Source organism: Heteronotia binoei, chromosome 13 (genome assembly GCF_032191835.1).
Source record: "Heteronotia binoei isolate CCM8104 ecotype False Entrance Well chromosome 13, APGP_CSIRO_Hbin_v1, whole genome shotgun sequence".
Taxonomy (NCBI): Eukaryota; Metazoa; Chordata; class Lepidosauria; order Squamata; family Gekkonidae; genus Heteronotia; species Heteronotia binoei.
In genome coordinates this window covers 13,289,975-13,314,715 of record NC_083235.1, presented here as the reverse complement: position 1 = coordinate 13,314,715, position 24,741 = coordinate 13,289,975, and the positions used below count along the sequence as shown (strand labels likewise).

At 50.4% G+C, this 24,741-nt stretch overlaps 1 protein-coding gene across 1 annotated transcript in view; it reads left to right on the top strand.

The window, feature by feature from the left end:
• Positions 1-22,333, top strand: part of ITIH6 (inter-alpha-trypsin inhibitor heavy chain family member 6) — a 38,920-nt gene extending 16,587 nt beyond the window's left edge. The window contains exons 4-16 of the mRNA XM_060253183.1: positions 3,738-3,848; positions 3,942-4,189; positions 5,210-5,379; positions 6,622-6,738; positions 7,179-7,350; positions 8,100-9,878; positions 12,022-12,048; positions 13,255-13,288; positions 13,960-13,968; positions 16,454-16,491; positions 16,592-16,705; positions 20,795-21,175; positions 22,098-22,333. Of these exons, the coding sequence (XP_060109166.1) occupies positions 3,738-3,848; positions 3,942-4,189; positions 5,210-5,379; positions 6,622-6,738; positions 7,179-7,350; positions 8,100-9,878; positions 12,022-12,048; positions 13,255-13,288; positions 13,960-13,968; positions 16,454-16,491; positions 16,592-16,705; positions 20,795-21,175; positions 22,098-22,333 (3,436 nt within the window). The remainder of the gene's footprint in view (positions 1-3,737; positions 3,849-3,941; positions 4,190-5,209; positions 5,380-6,621; positions 6,739-7,178; positions 7,351-8,099; positions 9,879-12,021; positions 12,049-13,254; positions 13,289-13,959; positions 13,969-16,453; positions 16,492-16,591; positions 16,706-20,794; positions 21,176-22,097) is intronic.
• The last annotated feature ends 2,408 nt before the right edge of the window (positions 22,334-24,741 follow it).

The window sequence follows — 24,741 nt, the reverse complement described above, 5'->3', positions numbered from 1 at the left end:
GCACCAGTCGTTTCCGACTCTGGGGTGACGTCGCTTTCACAACGTTTTCACGCAGACTTTTTTACGGGGTGGTTTGCCATTGCCTTCCCCAGTCATCTACACTTTCCCCCCAGCAAGCTGGGTCCTCATTTTACCGACCTCGGAAGGACGGAAGGCTGAGTCAACCTCGAGCCGGCTTCCTGAAAACCCAGCTTCCGCCGGGGATTGAACTCAGGTCATGAGCAGAGCTTAGTACTGCAGCTTTAACACTCTGAGCCATGGGGCTCCAACAAAGCTGCTGGGAATTCAGAGGCCTAGGATCATACCTGTGGCCTCCTCACAGGGAGAGCAAAGAGGCTCGGGTGGAGAATGGGATGATTTTAGTCTTCTGCCATAAGCTCGCAGTTCTAGGCAGAGGTCTGGAGCAGTGTCCCCTCTAAGCTGCAGAGTCTTGTGAGCAAAAATTCTACTTTGTGGGCTACTGGCATTAAAGTTGTGAGCTGCTGCATCAATCAGTGTGCTCTGGGGTCATCCTTCCTGAGCTAAGACAAAGAATGAGTGAGCTGGAGGCTAAAAACCTGTGAGCTAGTTCACGCTAACTCCGCTTAGAGGGAACACTGATCTGGTGGTATCTTGGGGACCCAGGTTCGAATTGTCACAGTGCCACGGAAGCTTGCTGAGGGACCTTGGGCCTGCCATACTCTTCCTCAGCCTAACCTACCTCAAAAGTCTCAAACTTCGTTCACATGTCTGTTTGTTAACTCTTTTATATGTATGCTAATTTGCTGCTATTCACAGGTCTTACTGTTTTAATTCAATTTTAGCTATACTTATTGCCCAGTTACTTATGCATCTTGACTACAACTAGTCCTTCCTGGCAACTAACCCAACTTCCATATGTAAGGTTTGAAAAAGTCTGTTTCAATGTATCTGAAGAAAGCGTACATGTACACGAAAGCTTATACCAAGAATTAAACCTTTGTTGGTCTTAAAGGTGCCACTGGACTTGAATGTTGTTTTGCCCCAAAGACTGGTGGTCCATCTAGCCCAGCATCCTGTCTCACACAGTGGCCACCCAGTTCCCCTGGAGGTTCCACAACAGGGCACAGAGGCTGAGGCCTTCATAAGAACATAAGAAGAACCCTGGCAGATCAGAGCAGTGGTCCATCTAATCCAGCATCCTGGCTCACACAGTGGCCAGCCAGTTCCTCTGGAGGTTCCACAACAGGGCACAGAGGCTGAGGCCTTCATAAGAACATAAGAAGAACCCTGGCAGATCAGAGCAGTGGTCCATCTAATCCAGCATCCTGGCTCACACAGTGGCCAGCCAGTTCCTCTGGAGGTTCCACAACAGGGCACAGAGGCTGAGGCCTTCATAAGAACATAAGAAGAACCCTGGCAGATCAGAGCAGTGGTCCATCTAATCCAGCATCCTGTCTCACACAGTGGCCAGCCAGTTCCTCTGGAGGTTCAACAACAGGGCAAAGAGGCCGAGGCCTTCATAAGAACATAAGAAGAACCCTGGCAGATCAGAGCAGTGGTCCATCTAATCCAGCATCCTGGCTCACACAGTGGCCAGCCAGTTCCTCTGGAGGTTCCACAACAGGGCACAGAGGCTGAGGCCTTCATAAGAACATAAGAAGAACCCTGGCAGATCAGAGCAGTGGTCCATCTAATCCAGCATCCTGGCTCACACAGTGGCCAACCAATTCCCCTGGAGGGCCAACAACAGGGCAGAGAGGCCGAGGCCTTCATAAGAACATAAAAGCCCTGATGGAACAGACCAGTGGTCCATCTAATCCAGCATTGTGTCTCTCACAGATGCCAACCAGTTCCTCAGAGCTTCAATAACAGGGCACAGAGTCCCAGGTCTTCCCCTGAATATGCCTCCTCCCTCTGGGATTCAAAGGCTTAGCGCCTCTGAATGTGGAGATTCCCTTCAGTCACCATGGCTAGTAGCCACTGATAGACCAATCCTGCATATTGACAGTTGCTATTTCTTTAACTCAGGGGTCTCCAATGAGATGCCCATGAGATCCCCAGTGCCCGCTGACACCCTTCCTGTTCCTCACCAAGTGTTTTTAGAAAGTGGGTGGTCCAGGTGGGGCTTTTTACCAACAAGGCTTCTGATTGGCTCTGCAGATTCTAAAAAAACAAATGGATGTTTCTTTGGCAGCAGCCGCCACCACAACACAAAGATTGTCACTGTTTAACTGAAGGTAAGATGTGGCAGCCATTTTGTGGCTGTCTCTGGTTCCTGTGGCCACCATTTTGTGGCTGGGCTCACCACAATGTGTTGAAAGAAGGCCACAAGCTCAAAAAGGTCGGGAACCCCTGTCTTAATTTGCCAATACACACTGTTTACAATTTGTGATAACTTATTAATAGTTTGCTGGTGATCAATGTTCCCTCTAAACTGTGGAGTCTTGTGAGCAGGAATTCTACTTTTGAGCTACTAGCATTAAAGTTGTGAGCTGCTGGCGTTTAAGTGGCGCCGGTGGCATACCGAGTTCGTTACAAGGTGCTGGTTATTACCTTTAAAGCCCTATATGGCTGAGGACCTGTCTACTTGAGGGACCGTCTCTCCCCGTATGAACCCCAGAGAGCGCTGAGGTCAGCTGGAAAGAACCAGCTGAATATCCCTGGGCCAAGGGAGGCCAGATTGAAGTCCACCCGGGATCGGGCCTTCTCTATAGCGGCCCCCCTACTGTGGAACCAACTCCCGGAGGAGGTACAGGCCCTGCGATAATTAGATCAATTCTGCAGGGCCTGTAAGACCCACCTCTTTAAAACAGCCTTCACTTAATACCGAGCCAAGAAAGTCCTGCTGGATATGTTTTATGTTTTAGTCACTGGATTTTATGGAAGATCTTAATTATAGCACCATAATCTTAATTCTAATGTAATTTTAATGATTTTAAGGATGATTTTATAACTGAAATTGTATATGAATCTATAACTGGAATTTATAACTGATTATTGCACATGGTTTTATTGTACACTGTATTTACATGTTGTGAGCCGCCCTGAGCCTGCTTGCGGGGAGGGCGGGATACAAATAAAAAGTTATTATTATTAAGCTGTGAGCAGCTGCATAAATTAGTTTGCTCTAGGGCCATTTTTCCTGAGCTGAGATAAAAATGTGCAAAAGGCTAAAAATTTGTGAGCTAGCTCACATTAACTCAGCTTAGAGGGAACACTGCTGGTGATTCTTATCTGTATTCAAAGCCAGGGGTAGTTTTGTAGAAAAATAGGTGGTGGAGCTCATTAGCATAACTCATTAGCATATGCCACTTCCCCCTCAGCCAAAAGCAACTTGATGCAAGGTAGGAGTGTCCTGGCCGAGCGTGGCCTGCTTGGGATGGCTAGAGATCCAACCAGCCCAAGCAGGCCTTGCTCGCCTGGGGCTCTCCTGCCCTCCCCTCAGTCAAAAGCTCAGCAAGCCACCTGCTGCCCAAAATCACATAAGAAGTGGAGAAAGGGTTGCGTGGGCTTCTCTAGGCGTTAATGAGGGCTGCTGGGGGTGGATGGCTGGTTGGCTGCCCGCCCGCTCTCCTATTGTTATGCAGCTGCACCTACTATTCAATGGACAAAGTAGATAGGTAGGTGGGGAGGAGGAGGGGTAGCCATCAGAAAGGTTCAGGAGCTGTGCTCCTGTGAGCTCCTGCTCAATCTGAGGCCTGATCACAGCCATACAGAGATTCCAGGAAGTTTTGTTGTGACTGGACCTCTTTCTTCTCCTCTTCCCTGTGTCCCAGAACTGTTAATGAGAAGACCTATGTGGCCGAGGTGAAAGAGAAGCACCAGGCAAAGAAGATGTACAATGAAGCCCGCCAGCAGGGGAGGACAGCTGCCCACGTCGGCACCAAGTAAGAGCCCTTTCTTGGCGCTTTACTTGCCCCGTTCGACCTCCTTCACGGAGAGCAACCCTCACACGCAATTGCTATTGCGGCGTTTTCCAGGGACCGAGAAACCGAGAAATTCAGGGTGTCTGCCAACGTGGAGGCTGGAGGCAAGGTCGCCTTTGAGCTGACTTACGAGGAACTGCTGCAGCGTCACCTGGGCAGGTATCAGCACGCCATCAGCATCCGGCCCCAACAGGTGGTCAGGAACCTCAGCGTGGAAGTGAGCATCTCCGAGCGTACCGGCATTGACTACGTGCATGTCTTGCCCCTCCGCACGAGCCGGCTGCTGACCAACACCCTCCGAGGTATGGACTTCTCAAACGCCTGTTTGTAACAGGGGTGGTCAAACTTGCTTAACGTTAAGAGCCACACAGAATAAACATGAGATGTTTGAGAGTCACAAGACATGAATGTCAGATGTTTGAGAGCCGGAAGGGAGGGAGGGAGGGAGGGAGGAAGGAAGGAAGGAAGGAAGGAAGGAAGGAAGGAAGGAAGGAAGGAAGGAAGGAAGGAAGGAAGGAAAATAGATGGGGGAGGGATGGGAGGGAGAGATGGAAAGAAAGCAACTTTAAATGTGTTCTGCAAGCTGCCAGATGACTTGGCTTGGAAAAACGATTTATAGAAATGCCTTCTCCAAGCCAGCCAACAGTGCAGTGGGGGCTTTGAGAGCACACAATATGTGAGAAAGAGCCACGTATGGCTCGCAAGCTGCAGTTTGGCCACCCCTGGTCTAGAATAACGCAACACAGATCAGACTCGATTGCATTTAAAAGGGAGGGAGGGAGGTACAAAATAAAAACCTGCTACAAAAAGAAAAAGCCCTGAATTGATCAAGTAAAACATGTCTTGATGGTTGCAAGTATAAGAGAAATCTTTAGAGAGGAGTGGGGCTTTTATGTGTAGCAGGAGCTCTTTTGCATATTAGGCCGCACCCCCTGTTGCAGCCACTCCTCCAAGAGCTTACAAGGCTCTTTTTTGGTAAGCTCTTGGAGGATTGGCTACATCAGGGGGTGTGGCCTAATATGCAAAGGAGCTCCTGCTACAATTCCACCCCTGCTGATTTCTGTCACCTGGAGATCGGCTGTAATCACCTGGAGGCTGGCGACCCTATGTAGAAGCCACAGTTTGGGGTGTATGCCCATCATTTGTTTTGTGTTCATGACTGAATGAATGAACAGGCTCTAACCTCAAGGCCTATGGCCAAAATGTTATGAAGGTTCTGCCTATGGCGTTAGATCTGCGATGGCCCTTTGCAGCTTCTCACGTGAACTTAGGTGCGAGCCTCCGTTTGATCCTACTGATCAGTTGTTACCTTTGCTCGGCAGGGGACTCTGAGGTTCCACCGTCCACTCGAGTGGAGAAAGGGACACACTGCGCTTGGATAGTCTTTGCCCCGACGCCCCAGGAGCAGGCGGCTTACTCCAACTCAGGAATCGTGGCCGATTTTGTAGTTCAGTATGATGTGGCCATGCCGGACGTGGCAGGTGATGTACAGGTAAAGGTGGTGCAGTGGTTTCAACCACTGTGTGACCCGGAGTGTTGCACTGGATGGGCCACTGGCCTGATCCAACATGGCTTATATCTGGGGCAGTGATGATCTATCTTCTAGGTGCTTGTGGGGGGCAACAGTGGGAGTGCTTCTGGAGTTCTGGTCCTGCTGGTGGACCTCCTGATGGCCCTGGGTTTTGGCCACTGTGTGACACACAGAGTGTTGGACGGGATGGGCCATTGGCCTGATCCAGCATGGCTTCTCTTATGTTCCTAAACCTGCTTGTGGACCTCCTGATGGTTCCTGGGTTTTGGCCACAGTGTGACACACAGAGTGTTGGACGGGATGGGCCATTGGCCTGATCCAACTTGGCTTCTCATATGTTCTTACATTCTAACCCAGAAGAGAAGGAATATCTGGGGCATAAGAAGGAATATCTGGGGAATATCTGTATTGTTTGCTTAAGGATGTTGTTAGCTGCCCTGAGCCTGCTTCGGCGGGGGAGGGCGGGATATAAATAAAATTTTATTATTATTTTTATTATTATATAAGACTGCCTTCGAAAGGGTGGGGCAGAGTGACCCTGTTAGAGTAGGGCTGCCAGCCTCCAGGCCAGATCGCCTGAGACTACAACTGATCTCCACTCCAGGCGACAGCTCCTCTGGAAAAAATGGCCACTTTGGAAGGTGGACTTTATAGCATGGCCAGGGGTGGAATTCTAGCAGGAGCTCCTTTGCATATTAGGTCACACCCCTGATGTAGCCAATCCTCCAAGAGCTTACAAGGCTCTTTTTTGTAAGTTCTTGGGGGATTGGCTGCATCATGGGGGTGTGGCCTAATATGCAAAGGAGCTCCAGCTAGAATTCCACCCCTGAGCATGACACTGTTGAAGTCTCTCCCTTCCCCAAACTCTGCCCTTCTCAGGTCCCCCCCCCCCACTAGATTCCAGGTATTTCTCAACCCAGATCAGTCCACCCTATAAACAGGGCAAATAGGGTCACCCTGGTAGAGTGGGGAGACGTCACAGGAAAAGAATCGTTGACTAGAATGGGTTTGTTGGAAGACAGGTGACTCCACAATCAAGGGGAAAAGACAACCCTAGAGTACCATGGTAAGGAGCAAAAACATACAAAGGAACTGTGGAGAAATATCGAAGAGCTCTGTATAAGAACACAATGTATTAACTATTCAATTACTTAAAGCTATACAGCTGTAAGAGGTATGTATAATTTCTCTCTTCTCTCTCAGATCTACAATGGCTATTTTGTGCACTACTTCGCCCCTCGGGGGTTGCCCCCTGTTCAGAAGGACGTGGTGTTTGTGATCGACATCAGCGGCTCTATGTATGGCACGAAAATGAAACAGGTGAGGACAAAAATGAAACAGGTGAGAGCCAGTTTGGTGCAGTGGTTAAGAGTGAAGGGTGGAGTATAAATCAAACTTCTTCTCCTCCTCCTTTTCCTTCTCCTCCTTTTCCTCCTCCTCCTTTTCCTCTTCCTCCTTTTCCTCCTCTTCCTTTTCCTCTTCCTCCTTTTCCTTCTCCTCCTTTTCCTCCTCCTCCTTTTCCTCCTCCTCCTTTTCCTCTTCCTCCTTTTCCTCCTCCTTTTCCTCCTTCTCCTTCTCCTCCTCCTTTTCTTTTCCTCCTCCTTTTCCTCCTCCTCCTCCTTTTTCTCCTCTTCCTCCTTTTCCTTCTCCTCCTCCTCGTGCCCTGTCAGTCTTGCACAGTCATTAACTCTTCCAACATTATTCCTTTAGTGATCTCGAGTAAACCAGGTCTTTCCCCATCTCTTGCTGACTGTCCCCAGACCAAAAAGGCCATGCAGGTTATCCTGAGCGACCTACACCAAGATGACCACTTCAACATCATCACTTTCTCTGACACAGTGAACGTCTGGAAGCTCGGCCAGTCCCTCCCAGCGACCTCTCAGAACATCCGGAAGGCCAAGGACTACATCAGCAAGATGGAAGCAGATGGATGTAGGTGCTCACCAGGGCAACTGATGGGCGGTGGTAGTGATGGAGTGATTCAGTCAACCATTGGCTCCTCTGAAGGAATTCCCCCAGTTTTGCTCTTTCTTGAGTCCCCATTCTTCATAAGTAGATGGAAGCTATTAATCCCCAGCTTCTAGAACTGGGGTGGCCAAACTTGCTTAACGTAAGAGCCACATAGAATAAACATCAGATGTTTGAGAGCCGCAACACAGGAAGGCAGGCAAATATATGGGGGAGGGCTAGGTGGAAAGCAAGCAACTTTAACTTTAAACACATTCTCCAAGCTCCTGGCTGTCTTGGCTTTGAGAATTGATTTAAGGAGAGAAATGCTGTCTCCAAGCTGGCCCATAGGGTGGTTGGGGGCCTTGAGAACCGCACAATACGGATGAAAGAGCCACATGCGGTTCTCCTGTTCTAGAACTTAAGGGCTCCCCTTAGAGACACCGAGGATCTGATCAATAGCCAGGGGTGGAATTCTAACAGGAGCTCCTTTGCATATTACGCCACACCCCCTCATGTAGTCAATCCTCCAAGAGCTTACAAGGCTCTTTTTTGTAAGCTCTTGGAGGATTGGCTACATCAGGGCTGTGTGGCCTAATATGCAAAGGAGCTCCTGCTAGAATTCCACCCCTGTTCATAGCTGTCTGGGTCTATCTGTCCCATTAGCTATCCTTTATTCCCAGGGGAAGCCAAGAGTCCTGCCTTCTGACTCCCCCCCGGCTTTCTGTTCCCAGGGACAGACATCAACGCAGCTTTGCTCGCCGCCGCCTCCGTCTTCAACCAGAGCTCCGCCACAGCGGGAAAGGCAATGACAGAACAGAGAATCCCGCTGATCATCTTCCTGACGGATGGCGAGCCCACCTCTGGCGTGACAGCCGGCAGCCGCATCCTCGCCAACGCCCAGCAGGCTTTGAGGGGCACCATCTCGCTCTTCGGCCTGGCCTTCGGGGATGACGCAGACTACGGGCTGCTGAGGCACCTGTCGCTGGAGAACAGGGGCGTGGCCCGGCGTATCTACGAGGACGCTGACGCCACCCTGCAGCTGAAGGGCTTCTATGACGAGATCGCCAGCCCTTTGCTCTATGATGTGGAGCTGGCCTATCTCGACGGGGTAGCGCAAGACCTCACCAAGAACCTCTTCCCCAACTATTTCCAGGGCTCTGAGCTGGTCGTGGCCGGGAAGGTGAAGCCAGGGGCGTCCGAACTGCGGGTACGCACTACGGGGCACGGCCAAGAGGGACCCCTCAACTTGGAGAACGACATTTCGGCCAACGGCACGGAAGCCTCCTTCGGTTGCCTTGGAGACGCCGGACAGATCAGTCGCTTTGTGCAGAGGCTCTGGGCCTACTTCACCATCCAGGACCTCCTTCAGGCTCGGTTCCGGGCCAACGACACAGCAGCCCGACGCCTGCTGACCGAAAAGGCCACAAACCTGTCTCTCAAGTACAACTTCGTCACGCCCGTCACCTCCCTGATAGTGGTGAGGCCGGAAGAGAAGAGAGATAAGGGGCAACCGGCCAAAGCGACCGTCCCTCCCAGAAACCAGGGGCCACCGGCCAAAGTGACTGTCCCTCCCGGAGTGACCAGAGCACTTAAAGTTGCGCAAGCCTCAGGAACAACTGCGTTGCCGTGGCTCTCCAAAGTGGCTAAAACCACTCCTGGGGTGACCCATGCCCCGGTGGCCATCACAAAAGCCCTCAAGAGCACAGTAGGGCCTGGAGCTGTTCCCACCACCTTGGTTCCAACAACTGGAATCACCAAACCGGCCAAGCCCACCTCTTTCCCAGGTGCTGCCCTAACCACTGTTGCCGCCAGCAGCCATGCTACCCCCGCCAAAGTAACTAAATCCCCCCCAGTTCAAGCTCCTCCTCTAATCCACAGCTCCACCAAGCCGCCAAGAGCTGCCCCCTCCATCCGGGCCACCAGAGCGCCTGTCAAAAACCTCAAACCCAGTCCGACCAGAGGCGGTAGGCCCAGGATAACGGTTCAACCTCACTCGGTTCAGGAGACGAGAGGGACGGCCATGACCAAAGTCCTGGGAGGGGCTGCCGGCACGGTCCTCGGCGTACCGACTACCGTGTACCCGCTCGGCAATGCCAAGGTTCTTGGGAATGATTCCAGTGGCGGCGGGCAGCACCAGACCACTCTGCAGCCAGCCACCAAGCCTCAGCCACACACCCACTGGCCGGGGGGTGCCACTCGGATGGAGACAGGGAATATCCCTTGGAATAAGACGATGCTCAAGGGTGGGACAGCGGTGGAAGCGGGCACCATGAAGCCTTTGCAGAATGGCACTGTCCCGTGGGGCGCCATACCTGGAGGGACATCCCCGCCTCCCCAGGGAACAGAATTCACCAGCTCGATTCCAGGCGTGACACCAGCCACCAACATTAGCCTCTTCCTCTTGCCTGGAGAGTCCGAGCTGCTTGCGACCACCGACCTGGACGTGGAATACGTGGAGTCGCTGAATCCGCCCGCAGTGTATGGTTTTTTCACAGCAGGGCAACAGCCAGGTAGGGCCAGGAGGGAGGGTGGGCGGTACTGTTTGGAGGGCTGAGGACCTTTTCCCAAAGAGCTCCGCCTTCTCCCAGACCATGTGCTTAGTGAGAGGTGCCTATAGGACTTTGATCTCCCTGTTGCTAGTCTCCCAAGAATTGGGAGTACACTGCTCTTGATGGATTGGGATCTCGCTAGATCAAGAACTCAAGTTGGTGGACCTTCAGCTAACCAATGGCCTAGATCAGGGGTGTCAAACATGCAGTTCAGGGGCTGAATCAGGCCTCCAGAGGGCTCCTATCAGGCCCCTAAGCAACTGGCTGTCATCTGCCTCCTTCTCCCTATATCTTGCTTCTTTCTGCATAACAGCTTGCTTTGCAAGGCTTGCTCAATCGCAGAGGAGCTTCAGAGCAAAACCTCTGTTTTCTCCATTGGCTGAGGCTCCTCCCTTGGGGAGAAAGGGGGAGGGAGGGCTTGCTTTGACAGGCTCTCTCGATTGCACAGCAAAGCTACTGAGCCAAGCCTCTCTTCCTTCTATTGGCTGAGGCTCCCCCCCTCCCCCAGTCCTCTTGGGAAGGAAGGAAAGAGCCAGAGCTTCCTTTGCCCAGTTCCCTGGATCCCATGGGAGAAATACAAAGAAAGGATCTTTAAGACCAATGAACATATGAATATATGAAGCTGCCTTATACTGAATCAGACCCCTGGTCCATCAAAGTCAGTATTGTCTACTCAGACTGGCAGTGGCTCTCCAGGGTCTCAAGCTAAGGTATTTCACGCCTATTTGCCTGGACCCTTTTAGTTGGAGATGCCGGGGATTGAACCTGGGACCTTCTGTTTACCAAGCAGATGCTCTACCACTGAGCCACCACCCCTCCCCATGAGTGCTAACGCTTTAAGCATGTTTTAAGTTTTAAAAAAGGCACAAGACAAGGCTGCCCTCTATCTCCGTTGTTGTTTATAATGACCCTAGAGGTCTTGCTGTCTCAAATTGATGATGATAATGAGATTGAGGGTTTGAAGTTGAAAGGCCCTACATGGCTTGGCCCAACCTGACATGGCCCAGCCCAACAAGGTCTCATTTATGTCAGATCTGGCCCTCACAACAAATGGGTCCGACACCCCTGGCCTAGACAGCTACGTGATGTTACTCGGCGGTGGCAGCCAGGAACTCACTGGGTCCCCCCCTTTCTCCTACCACTGACTCTCCCACATTCTACTGCATCCCTGTCTCCTTTGTATTCCTTCCTCCCTGCCCCTAACTTGCTATATTGCCAGTCTTTTGCAACCATACAAAGAGCCATGACCAAAGTCCCATGGGACAGTGCCAGTCTGCAAAAGCTCTTTTTGCCTCTTTTCATACCTTTTCTCTGCTATACTACGGTACCCACTGTCACTTTTCCTGCTGCCCACCAAATGTTTATAGTAAGTGGGCGGCACTCGCTGCGGCTTTTGCTCAGGAAGACTTCTGATTGGCCGTTGGAGATTTGATTAGCCAGGTAAGTTGCTTTTGACGGCAAGTGTGACCGTGTGACGGAAGGTAAAGTATGGCAGCCAGGGCCAGCCCTAGACTGCCTGGCACCCTAGGCAAGGCTAACTTCTGGCAAACACCCCCGCCCCCCCGACACTGATAACGTCACTGAGTCACATGGGAGATGTCAAATTTGGTGCCCCCAGAAGGCCAGCACCCTAGGCAATCGCCTAGGCCCTGGTGGCAGCCATTTTGTGGCTGGCTCCGCCTTCTTTGCAACCATTTTGTACTTGCACCTGCCACACTTTGTCAGAATCTCAATGGTGATGATGATATTGGATTTATATCCGGCCCTGTACTCTGAATCTCAGAGCCGTCACAATCTCCTTTACCTTCCCCCCACCACAACAGACACTCTGTGAGGTAGGTGGGGCTGAGAGAGCTCTCCTAGAAGCGGCCCTTTCAAGGACAACTCCTACAAAAGCTATGGCTGACCCAAGGCCATTCCAGCAGGTGCAAATGGAGGAGTGGGGAATCAAACCTGCTTCTCCCAGATTAGAGTCTGCGCTCTTAACCACTACACCAAACTGGCTCTCAGTTGCAAAAAGGTTGAGGACCCCTGTTCTAATCTATGTCCCCCTCTTCCACACCCAAATAATACAAGTTCTCATCTCTGCTTGTCTCCTTCTTAGATGGCATGGATTATGAAGATTACACAGGTAATTATGTGCCTTACTGAGTTTTGGGTGGCTAATGAGGCTATCATATTCCCTATTTCTTTGGAAACAATGTGGAGTAATGTTTAGTCATGCTAAGGCCTGGGAGAGCTGCATTCAAATCCCCACTCTGCTGTGAGGTTGACTGAATGTATCTTAGTCTTTACCTACTTCAAGGGTTGTCGGAAATAATTATAATTAATCATCGTATGGCATTGTATAGCCAGGATATCTTAAGACCAGGGCCTTTTCTTTAGCAGGAACGCACAGGAACGCAGTTCCGGCTGGCTTGTTGTCAGGGGTGTGTGGTGTAATATGCAAATGAATTCCTCCTGGGCTTGTTCTACAAAAAAGCCCTGTGTGAAACAATGGTGATGTCAGGGGTGTGGCCTAATATGCAAATGAGCTCTTGCTGGGCTTTTTCTACAAGAAAAGCCCTGCTTAAGACTGGCCAACAGCCAGAAATGCTAACTCTTTTAGGGTTATGCACCACTAGGAGGTAAGCTAGGCGTGTTTTTTTGGGCTGAGAGAGCTCTGGAGGAGCTGTGCCTAACCCAAGGTCACCCAGACGGCTGCACGCGGAGGAGTGTGGAATTGAACCTGGTTCTCCGGGTTAGAATCCACTACACCAAACTGGCTGTGAGGGTTTGTTGGAAAGGGGGAGGAGAGAAACACGTGCCTCCTTGGAGGGAGGGTGGGATAAAAGTACACCAGACAGATAAAAATTTTAGGACTTTCTCAATGTTGTCTTTTCTACTTTGTTCTGGCTTAAGGAACTGGGGAGGAAAGAGATCACTGAAGCAAAGCTGTCTTTTTGAAAAACGTAGAAGATGATGATGATATTGGATTTATATCCCGCCCTCCACGGCACCAAACTGGCTCTCAGTTTGTAACATTTATAATGCTTGAGTCTTAGTAATATGAAGGCTAAAAGAGCCAGAACTCAAGGCTGCCAGACTTTAGAAAAAACATCTGAAAATGGATTATTGGTCCATCCCCCCCACCACAAAGAAATACACATTGTCCTTCTGGAAGGATGCAATTCGGCACATGCTCCGGTGGCGCCTGGGAGCAGCTGTAAGAGCAGGGACTCCAGCCACCACCTGGAGTTGGCAACCCTTGTCTGCTGGCAGCCTTGGAACACTGAAACAGGGAAAGCTGGGGAGGCGGGGCTTCCAAACTCCACTAAAAGAAGACATTCCTTTGCAGATTTCTTAGAAGAGCGGGAGAGCGATTCAGGTACGTCCTTGCATGACGGGGGCTCCAAGGGAGTCGAGTTGACAACCAGCCGGCAGGGCTTCTTTTTGTAGCAGGAACTGCTTTGCATATATGGCCACATCCTCCCTGATGTAGCCAATCTTCCAAGAGCTTACAGGGCACTTCATACAGGGCCTGCTGTAAGCTCCAGGTGGATTGGCTACATCAGGGGGGGGCGTGGCCTAATATGCAAAGGAGTTTCTGCTACCAAAAATGCCCTGCCAGCCAGTATTTTACCAGTCAGAACAGGAGCGCCATGTCCTCCTGGGCCTGAGCAGCCAACATGCCGGAATTTTGCCCAGATTCTGCCCTGAGTCCTAACAGATTATAATATATTTATAATACAGCGCCCTGAGTCCTATAGGCTTCCCAACCCTCCCGCCCTGGCGGGGGACCCCAGGATTTCCAGCCTCTTCCCCCGCTCCCCAAAAATACGGAAGCGGGGGGAGGGGGGGGAAATGGCGCCAAGGAGCGTGGCGAGCCGCCTCATCTTGGAGCAGGCGACACCACTGCCGCCTCTTCTCCGCTTCACCGTAGCTGCTCCTCCACGATGGGCTCAGGCTGAGGCCATCTCGGAGGAGCAGTTACGGTCAAGCGGAGAAGAGGCGGCAGCAGCACAGCGGTGTCGCCCGCTCCGCCTCTGAGGTGAAATCAGAGAAGGGGAGGGTGGAGGGAAGGAAGGCATTTAAAAAGTTGTGAGGTCCCTTTAATTGTGATGGACAGAACTCCCTTTGGAGTTCAATTGTGCTTGTCACACCCTTGCTCCTAGCTCCACCCCAGTGTCTCCTGGCTCCACCCCCAAAGTCTTCTGGCTCCACCCCCAAAGTCCCCAGATATTTCTGGACTTGGACTTGGCAACCCTAGAGTCCTAACAGGTTATAATATAGTTATAATACAGTGCCCTGAGTCCTAACAGGTTATAATATAGATAATACAGCACCCTGAGTCCTAACAGGTTATAATATAGTTATAATACAGCGCCCTGAGTCCTAACAGGTTATAATATAGTTATAATACAGCATCCTGAGTCCTAACAGGTTATAATATAGATAATACAGCACCCTGAGTACTAACAGGTTATAATATAGTTATAATACAGCATCCTGAGTCCTAACAGGTTATAATATAGATAATACAGCGCCCTGAGTACTAACAGGTTATAATATAGTTATAATACAGCATCCTGAGTCCTAACAGGTTATAATATAGATAATACAGCGCCCTGAGTCCTAACAGGGACTCGGGCGGAGCGGCATTGGGGTGGCCCCCCGCCCACGTAACTCCCCTCCATTGTGGCGGTGCCAGTCGTATGTCGGCACAAATGCTTATGGCACCCACGTAGCGGCAAGTCCACTCCCAGAGTGCTTTCAGTCCCCCCCCTCTGGATTGTGCTGTAAGTGAAGTAGGTGGGGCTGAGAGAGCTCTCCCAGAAGCTGCCCTTTCAAGGACAACTCTGCAAGAGCTGTGGCTGTCCCACAGCAGCTGCAAGGGGACGAGTGGAGTATCAAACCCAGTTCTCCCAGATAAGAGACCGCACACTTAAACCACTACACCAAACTGGCTCTCTAGGGAAGATATTGGGTCTATACCCTGCCCTTCACTCTGAGTCTCAGAGTGGCTCACAATCTCCTTTATCTTCCTCCCCCATAACAGACATTCTGTGAGGTGAGTGGGGCTGAGAGAGCTCTGACAGAAACTGCCCTTCCAATAGGGTTGCCAAGTCCAATTAAAGAAAAATCTGGGGTCTTTGGGGGCGGAGCCAGGAGACTTTGGGGGTGGAGCCAGGAACAAGGGTGTGACAAGCATAATTGAACTTCAAGGGAGTTCTGGACATCACATTTAAAGGGACAGCACACCTTTTAAAATGCCTTTCTTCCACAGGAAATAATTAAGGATAGGGGCACCATCTTTTGGGGCTCATAGAATTGGACCCTCTGGTCCAAATGTTTTGAAACTTGGGGGGGTATTTTGGGGAGAGGCACTAGATGCTATACTAAAAATTTGGTGCCTCTACCTCAAAAAATAGCCCCCCCAGAGCCCCCAGTACCCGCGGAACAATTCCCCATTATTCCCTATGGGAATCGTTCTCCATAGGGAATAATAGAGTGCCCAGTAGACATTTCCCTCCCCCCCATGCTTTCTAAAGGGGGGGGAGGGCCTCCAAACCAGGGAATCCCCTGCCCCCTCCCTCTCTCTCACACACAAATACTTACTAGATCTTCTTCCTGCAGAACTTACTTGCTGTGAAAACGAAAGCAAAAGAAAGAGAGGGGCCGTTCTCCATGGAAACTATTACTGACTCTTTCCAATGAAGCCCTTCCGGTTTCCTGTTTCCTGCTCAGCCGTAAAGGCACACATTTTACAAACGGATCAATTTGCAGGTTTCTAAACCTGCAGGAGCTCTACAACTACATGATGACTGTGGGCGTGGGGCTTCCCCCGTTGGCTGGGGGCGGGGAGAAGCCTGTAAAAACGGGGGATCCCCCGCTGGGATCTGGGGATTGGGAAGCCTACCTTCCAAGGACAACCTCTGCCAGAGCTATGGCTGACCCAAGGCCATTCCAGCAGCTGCCAGCGGAGGAGTGGGGAATCAAACCCGGTTCTCCCGGATAAGAGTCCGCACACTTCACCACTACACCAAACTGGCTCTCCAAAGGAGAGGCATATGAAAGCACACCGTCCTAGTGTCAGATTTTCTCATGAGCTTACTGTTCTATGTTGGGTGGGCTGTCCAGGTAGCCCTGCTAGGGCAATGTGCTCTCGGTTGGGAAATACCTGGAGACTTTGGGGCGTTGGAACTTGAGGAGGGTGGGATTTGAGGCAGGGAGGGACTTCAGCAGGGTCCAGTGAATCCACCCTTTAAAGCAGTCATTTGCTCCAGGGGTGTGGAGACTTGTGTCTAGTGACCAATGGGAATAGTGGGAGACCCCCAGGCTCCATCTGCAACCCTATTTGCAGCAGCCTCTAGGCGCCCCAAGATTTTTTCTTAGGAAACCAGTTAAGCAGGATTGTACTCTGGGTGATCAGAACAGAGGGGTCTTTTTGTCGAGAGCAAGAGGGACGGTACCAGACAGCCGAAGAGACTAGGAGGATGAATTCGAACCTGGTGTCACTAACCTGGCCTCTCCCTTCCTCCAGGCCAACTGATCAGTGCCTCCAATGGGGGCTTCTTCACCTTCTCCTCTTGGGGTAAGTCCCTCCCATTTCAAGCCTCAGAAAGGACTCCTCCAGGATCCTCGATACCTGCTTAGCCTGAATCCTTGTTTGTTTTTTCCCCCTTGGGTTGCAGTGGATGGAGACCCTCACTTCGTAGTACGGTTACCGCGTTCACTTGGAAACGTGTGCTTCACCCTGGACGGAGCCCCAGGAGACATACTGAACTTGGTGAGCGACCCTCAGACAGGTAAGAAGAGGAGAGCCCTTGCACCAGTGTAGCCTGAAGGGGCCCACTGGTGGGGATTGGGGGTGGCGGTGGTCAGGTTTCCAGATACAGAATGAAAAACTCCTGGAGATGGAGCCTGGGGGGGACAGCAGCTGCTGGAATGGCCTTGGGTCAGCCGTAGCTCTCGCAGAGTTGCCCTTGAAAGGGCAATTTCTGGGAGAGCTCTCTCAGCCCCACCCACCTCACAGGGTGTCTGTTGTGGGAGGGGAGGAAGGAAAAGGAGATTGTGACTGCTCTGAGGCTGCCAACACACACACTAAACAATGCCCTTGCAATGCACTTTCCAGGCGGATTTTGCCAGTTCACACAGTGAAATCTAGTTGGAAAGTGCATTGGAAATGGATTTAAAGTGCATTATTTAGTGTGTGTGATCACAGGCTGAGATTCAGAGTATAGGGCAGGATATAAGTCCAATATCATCACCATCATCACCACCTTCTCCTTCCCCCTCCGGGGCACAGTGCCACAGAGTCCACCCTCCAAAGCATCCATCGTCTCCCGAGGGACTGTAGTCCAGGGATGAGCTCTAAATTCTGGGGATCTCCAGGCCTCACCTGGAGGCTGGCATCCCTCCCTATACCTAATAATAATAATAATAATAATAAATTTTTATTTATACCCCGCCCTCCCCGCCGAGGCAGGCTCAGGGCGGCTTACAGGGCATGGTATAGACCATGCTATACAATAAAACAAGATAGTACAATTAATAAAACAGAATAATACAATGAAATTCAATACATAAATTAAACATTAAATAAATAATCTAAAAACAGTATAACTTAATGGTGCTACAGTCTCAGTTTGTACAAGATGGTCTGGTGTTACTACTAGGTTTCATCTTAAAAGGCTAGTTGGGAGAGGGCGGTTTTGCAAGCCCTACGGAACTGATTGAGATCCCGTAGGGCCCGCACCTCCTCCGGCAGTTGATTCCACCATGGGGGTGCCTTTATAGAGAAGGTCTGCTCCCTAGGTTTTTTTTAGTTTGGCCTCCTTAGGCCCAGGGATTTCCAGAAGATTTTGTGAACTAGATCGCAGTGCTCTCTGGGGAACATATGGAGAGAGGCGGTCCCTAAGGTAGGCAGGTCCTCGGCCATATAGGGCTTTAAAGGTGATGACCAGCATGTAATTGCAGCAATTGCAAAAGCTTTGTTTCCACAAATTCCGGCATCTCAGCACAGAGCGTAATATCCCTTGTGAGGCATTTGTTTTCAAAAAGGGGAGCTCCGACAGGTGCTTCTAAGCGCGTGCAGAGTGTGTTTCCTTTGCAAAGGTAATTGGTGTTGGTTGAAAATGAGATGTTAGCCATGTCAGTCTGTCTGTACCAGTAGGAAATCTGGTTAGCCTTTAAGGCGCTGCTGGGTTCTTCCTCTTTCCTTTTGCAAACCCAGTAGCTCTGCACTGCCTCTTGGACAAGCAACCCCCCCAAAATTGATGTACAGACAGGGGAACAAGGAATCGACAACGTTCAGTTCCCTTCCTATTCTGGCAGCCAGCCAAAGAAATAATAAGCATTCTGGACACTTGGCAACCTGCTATGATCATCTCCAGATTTGGGGTGGGTGAGACACAATCTGGTGCAGCATATTCTATTTTTTATTTTATTTTATTTACCTTCGGTTTATATCCTGCCCATTCCAAAACGAACTCAGGGCAGCTGCCGAAATGGATTTTTTAACAGTAAAGTTGAAAGAGGGCAATATACAAGAATGTAAAGAAACTTGGAAGCCATTATATGAGTGGTTGAAGGTTGTAAATTAATGTAGGAAATAGATATTGAGTCAAATACTATGATATGATAAATGGAAAGAGTTAGAATATTAATAAATGTGGTTTAGAAACCTAAGTCCTTGAAATAGATAAGGATGGAATATGATGTATGTAACTGAGTTTAATCCTTATGCTTCAGTGTATATTGTATATAGTGTGTGTTTTGTTTTTCTGTTTGTGGTGTGTGTCAGTTATAATAATAAACTGAAAAATTAAAAAAAACCACAACAAACTCAGGGCATAATAAGAATAAGAAGACTGCAGATTTATACCCTGCCCTCCTCTCTGAATCAGAGGCTCAGAGCGGCTCACAATCTCCTGTATCTTCTCCCCCCACAACAGACACCTTGTGAGGTGGGTGGGGCTGAGAGGGCTCTTACAGCAGCTGCCCTTTCAAGAACAATTCTGCGAGAGCTACGGCTGACCCAAGGCCATTCCAGCAGCTGCAAGTGGAGGAGGGGGGAATCAAACCCGGTTCTCCCAGATAAGAGTCCGCACACTTAACCACTAGACCAAACTGCCTAAAACCAACAATCTCAATTACAGGTATAAAATGATAAAACAAAAAACAATTTACAATTTAAGACCAAATAGTGGAGCTGTACAGAATCTTAAAGCATAGGCGGATCAGATTTTATTAGATCTTCTATTTATCTGTCGGTGGTCCTTCTGGTGGAATCGCCAAGCAGCAAAGAAGCAGCAGCCTTCTCTCCCTGGTTACTATAGGCCTGTTTAAAACGTTCGGTTTTACAAGCCCTGCGGAATTGGAAGAGATCCCGCAGGGCTCTTATGGCCTCAGGGAGAGCATTCCACAGCATTGGTGCTGCCACTGAGAAGGCCCTAGCCCATGTAGAGCCTAGCCTGGTATCCCTTGGTTCGGGGATGGACAACAGATGGACACACCCAATAATTTATTTATTTTGGACACAGGCTATTATGGAGATTTATAATATTACCAATGTCAGGATTCCATTATCTGCTACAATTTGTCTCTTAAACATTTGGGATGATTTCGATATTCCTGTTTTACAGGAGGAGTTAATTTCTCCGCTGCTGAACACAGCTAAGTTCGCTATAGCCTTGCATTGGAAATTAAAGCCGTGCCCTTCCATAGCAGTTTGGTTGAATAAATGTTGGGAGTTATTTTATTTTAGATAAAATTAGGCCTTGAATTCAGCAGGAGCTCACAGGAGCACAGCTCCTGAACCTTTCTGGGGGTTCCCCCTCTTCCTCCTCACCTACCTTGTCCATTGAAGAGTAGGTGCAGCTGCATAACAATCCCTGGATTAGGAGAGCGGGCAGCCAGCCAGCCACCAGGGGCTTTGCCATGCCCTCAGCAGCCCTCATTCACCCCTGGAGAAGCCCACACCACCCTTTCTTCACTTCTGATGTGATTTTGGGTGGTGGGTGGCTTGCTGGCCTTTTGACTGTGGGGGTGGGGTGGCGCAGGAGAGTCCCAGGTGAGTGAGGCCTGCTTGGGCTGGCTGGATCTCTATCCAGCCCAAGCAGGTCTCACTCGCCCGGGGCTCTCCTTTCTTGCATTGGGTTGCTTTTGGCTGGTGTGTGTGTGTGTGGGGGGTGGCATATGCTAATGAGATCTACCACCTATTTTTCTACAAAATGACTCCTGGATAAAATCACTTATAAGTTGGATGGGAGGAGGTCTTTAAAATGGAGGTCTAATATTTTAGTAAAGTGGTCCCCTTTTCAGGGTTATTTGTCACATGGAAATTTTGGTTCCAATGAGCAATGTATGCTGGTTTGGCGTTAGCTTGTGTTACTGGATTACTGTTTGCAATCTGGGTTTCTTTAGTTGTTTTCTTTCTGGTGACTGGGTGGGTTTGATCCTGTCTGTTTATACATTTACGTATAATTCTGTATATGATTCTGTCTGCCTCTCTGTATTTTGAAATAAACTTGTTTGAAAATTGGGGGAAAAAAATCTTGTGCAGCAGTTAGAGCTTGCAATGTTCCCTCTAGGCTGCAGAGTCTTGTGAGCAAAAAAATCTACTTTGTGAGTCACTGGCATTAAAGTTGTGCATTACTGCCTCAATGAGTGTGCTCCAGGGTCATCCTTCCTGAGCCAAGACAAAAATCTGTGAGCTGGAGGCTAAAAATCTGTGAGCCAGCTCACGCTAACTCAGCTGAGAGGGAACACTGGCGCTGAGCAGGTGTGACTGAGCCCATGTGGTTTCTCCACCTGCTCTCCAGGTGAGAAGCCAAGGGAAGAGGGACGGTCACTTTTCCACTGCAGTCTGATGCCCTCTCGGTTCTCCTTCCCAGGGCTGGAGGTCAACGGCCACTTAATGGGCGCTCCGTTAAGGCCGGGTCATGAAGAACGTCCCCGCACCTACCTCGACGCCATTAGCGTGGCAGTCAGCCACCCGCGGGCAACCTACGTGGTCAACATGACGCGGGAGGGGGTGACGCTGCACGGGGAAGACACACTGGTGTTGCCGTTCACCCAGAGGGCCATCGTCCGGAGGACGCTGCTGGCGATTTCTGTGTGGCCAGAGGCCAACGTCACCCTCTGGATCGGCCAGGGGGTGGAGTTCCTTATCCTGCTCCATCGCTACAGCCACCCCACTTCCCTGCAGCTGGACCACCTGGGCTTCTACATGGTGAACGGCGCAGGGCTCTCTGCTTCAGTGCAAGGCCTGTTAGGTGAGCGGCTCCTTCTCCAGGCTCGCGACGCAAACACAGCCCTCGGGTTCCAGTGACAAATAACCAGGGCTTTTTTTGTAGCAGGAACTCCTTTGCATATTAGGCCACACACCCCTGATGTAGCCAGTCCTCCTGGAGCTTCCAGTAGGCCCTGTAAGAAGAGCCCTGGAAACTCTTGGAGGATTGGCTACATGGGCAGGGTGTGGCCTAATATGCAAAGGAGTTCATGCTATGAAAAAAGCCCTGGACAGTCTACTTTGTGCAGTGAAGATGGCCATATTGGATGTAGTATAGCAGAGGTCCATCACTGACTATTAGCCACAGTGTATTTTCGGAACTCTGTCTGGGGCAGTGAAGCTCTGTATTCTTGGTGCTTGGGAGGGGCAAGTGTGAGGACTTCTAGTGTCCTGGCCCCCTGATGCCTCCTGATGGCACCTGGGTTTTTTTGGCTACTCTGTGACACAGTGTTGGCCTGGATGGGCCATTGGCCTGATCCAAGATGGCTTCTCTTATGTTCTTACAGTTCAGGAGTAGCCAAACCCGCTTAATGTAAAAGCCACATGGAATAAACATCAGAAGTTTGAGAGCTTCAATACATGAATGTCAGATGTTTGAGAAAAGGCACACAGGGGCAAATAGTTTGGGGAGGGGGAGAGAGGTTGAAAGAAAGCCACTTTAACCACAAACACATTTTCCAAGCTGCCAGCTGGCTTGGCGAAGTGATTTCAACAGAGAAACGCCTTCTCTGAGCCAGCCGACTGAGCCGTGGGGGTTTCGAGAGCCACACAATATGTGTGAAAGAACCGTATGTGGCTCCTGAGCCACAGTTTGGCCACGCTGATCTAGTGTGCTGGCATGGCCCCTGCCTTTCCCTATAGATTTTGTGCAGCAATTACCTCAAAGTCCATATGTTTCTCCACAGGCCAATTCCAGCATGGTGACTTCAGGCTTTCCCCAGACCCTGTCCAGGGGACGCAAGACGCCTGGCTCTGGAGGGATGCTCACATGGTGCCGGTTACGGAGGTCACCAAGGTGCTGAAGGATTCCTCTCGGAGGGCGCACGAGGCCCCCTGCTGGCTGGTGAAGCGTAAGGATGTGGAGGAGCTGTTGGGGGCTCCCTACGGCTCCTTTCTGGCCTCCCACATGCTGGAAATGTGAACCAGTCGCCCTCCCTGCAGTCCACAGCTGCCGTGCCAGGAAGCTACAGAATTCAAGCACCATTCTGCCACCATGGCCTTCTCCCTGTGCCCCAGGGTTTGTTACGGGGATATGGAAGAGACAGTCTGTCAGAAGCAGAGATGAAGTTGTAGTTGGAGACACGTGTTAACAACTCATCGTATTGCACTTAAAATGAACACAAAACCCCTCCCCCCACCATTTAAGTTTGGCTGACTTAACAGAGAACAGAGTCTCAGGCAGTGTTCCCTCTAAGCTGAGTTAGCGTGAGCTGGCTCAGAGATTTTTAGCCTCTGGCTCGCACCTGTTTGTCTTAGCTCAGGAAAAATGGCCCCAGAGCAAACTAATTTATGCCGGAGCTCACAACTTTAATGCCGGTGATTCACAAAGTAGAATTTTTGCTCACAAGACTCTGCAGCTTAGAGGGAACGTTGGTATCGGGGTATTACATTTAACAAGGAAGGAGTGGGGTAAGAGACAATTTGATTTTAAGTGGCCCACACAATCTCCTTTCTTCTGGCTTTAGACACAGCCCCATGGCGCAGTGTTAAAGCTGCAGTCCTGCAGTCCTAAGCTCTGCTCACGACTTGAGTTCGATCCCCGGCGGTAGCTGGGTTTTCAGGTAGCCTGCTCGAGGTTGACTCAGCCTTCCATTCTTCTGAGGTCGGTCAAATGAGGACCCAGCTTGCTGGGGGGAAAGCGTAGATGACTGGGGAAGGCAATGGCAAACCACCCCGTAAAAAGTCTGCCGTGAAAACGTTGTGAAAGCAACGTCACCCCAGAGTCGGAAACGACTGGTGTTTGCACAGGGGACCTTTCCTTTCCTCTTCCTTCAGCTGCAGTAGTAGAGGTACAGGGTGTACACTTTTTCATTAGAGCTTCCGCAAAGAAATGCAAACCCTCATGGGGTTTATTTCTGAAAGCAGGAGATAAGACTTGAGCTTCTGAGGTCGGGCTAGCCTGGGCCAACCAGGTCAGGGCAGAGACAGAGGTGATTTGCCCTTTGCCTGCCTCTGTGTAGCGACCCTGGACTTCCTTGGTGGGTCTCTCATCTAAATACTGACTTGGGCTGACTTTGCTTAGCTTCTAAGATCGAATGAGATCCGGCTAGCCTAGGCTATCCAGGTCAAGGCATTTACTTTTATAGCGAATAAAAATTCTGCCGAGGAGCCTGAGCCACGTTTTTGTTTTGTTTTTTTCATGAGTCACTTTTCTGAGTGGAAGCCAATGCAGAACAATGACTCATTGAGAGACACAACAGCCAGCCTCCTCTGCAAAAAAGATTAATCCTGCACCAGTTATGTGATAATCGGGACCGCCTCTCTCCATACGAGCCCCCCCCCCCCCGGGCTCCGAGGTCAGCCGCACAACATCTTCTCGTGATCCCTGGTCCTGAGGACGCCCGGCTGGCTTCGACAAGGGTCAGGGCCTTTTTGGTCCGGGCCCCTACCTGGTGGAATGAGCTCCCGTTGGAGATCTGAGCCCTGTGGAACTTAGCCATGGTCCGCAGGGCCTGTAAGACAGAGTTCTTCCGACAAGCTTTTAATCGATCCAGCGGGTGTCCCCTGAAGTCATTGCTTCCCCCAGCACCTTACTACCTAAGTGCTCAAGTTATGCAGAATACTACCAGCCTGTATGTGGCTTCATGACTTGTTGCCAATCACATGGGTTGCCGATCACGTGGGTTTTGATCTAATTTGATAATTTTGTAATTATGATATTGTTTAGCTTGGATGTGGCTTATTTAGTCTCGCTGTAAAGTTTTCAATGTTGTAAGCTGCCCTGAGCCCGCTTGCGGGATAGGGCGGGGTATAAACCGAAAAATTAAATTAAAGAAGCCAAGTTCAGTCACTCCCAATGCAGAGAGATGTGGAACAGCCCTCCCCTCTAACTGCCTGTCGTCTTTTAAAGTTTTATCAGCAACCCCGAACAGAAACTAAACACATCCAGGCAAGGGGTCAGCCACCCTTGCTGGAGATACTGAGCGTGTTATTCCCCTTAAGCCCCGTGGCACTCCCAACTGACCCACGCTGAGTTAGCGTGAGCCAGCTCACAGATTTTTAGCCTCCGGCTCACACCTTTTTGCCTCCACTCAGGAAAAATGGCCCCAGAGCACCCTCATTGATGCAGCGGCTCACAACTTTCATGCTGGTAGCTCACAAAGTAGAATTTCGGCTCACAAAACTCTGTAGCTTAAAGGGAACACTGCTCGCAGCCACCAGTGAACACAGAATCTTTTACAACTGTACATCTTAGAATCATAGAGTTGGAAGGGACCTCCGGGGCCATCTAGTCCAACCCCCTGCACGATGCAGGAAACTCACAAATACACACCCCTCCCCCACATTCACAGGATCCTCATTGCTGTCAGATGGCCATCTGGCCTCTGT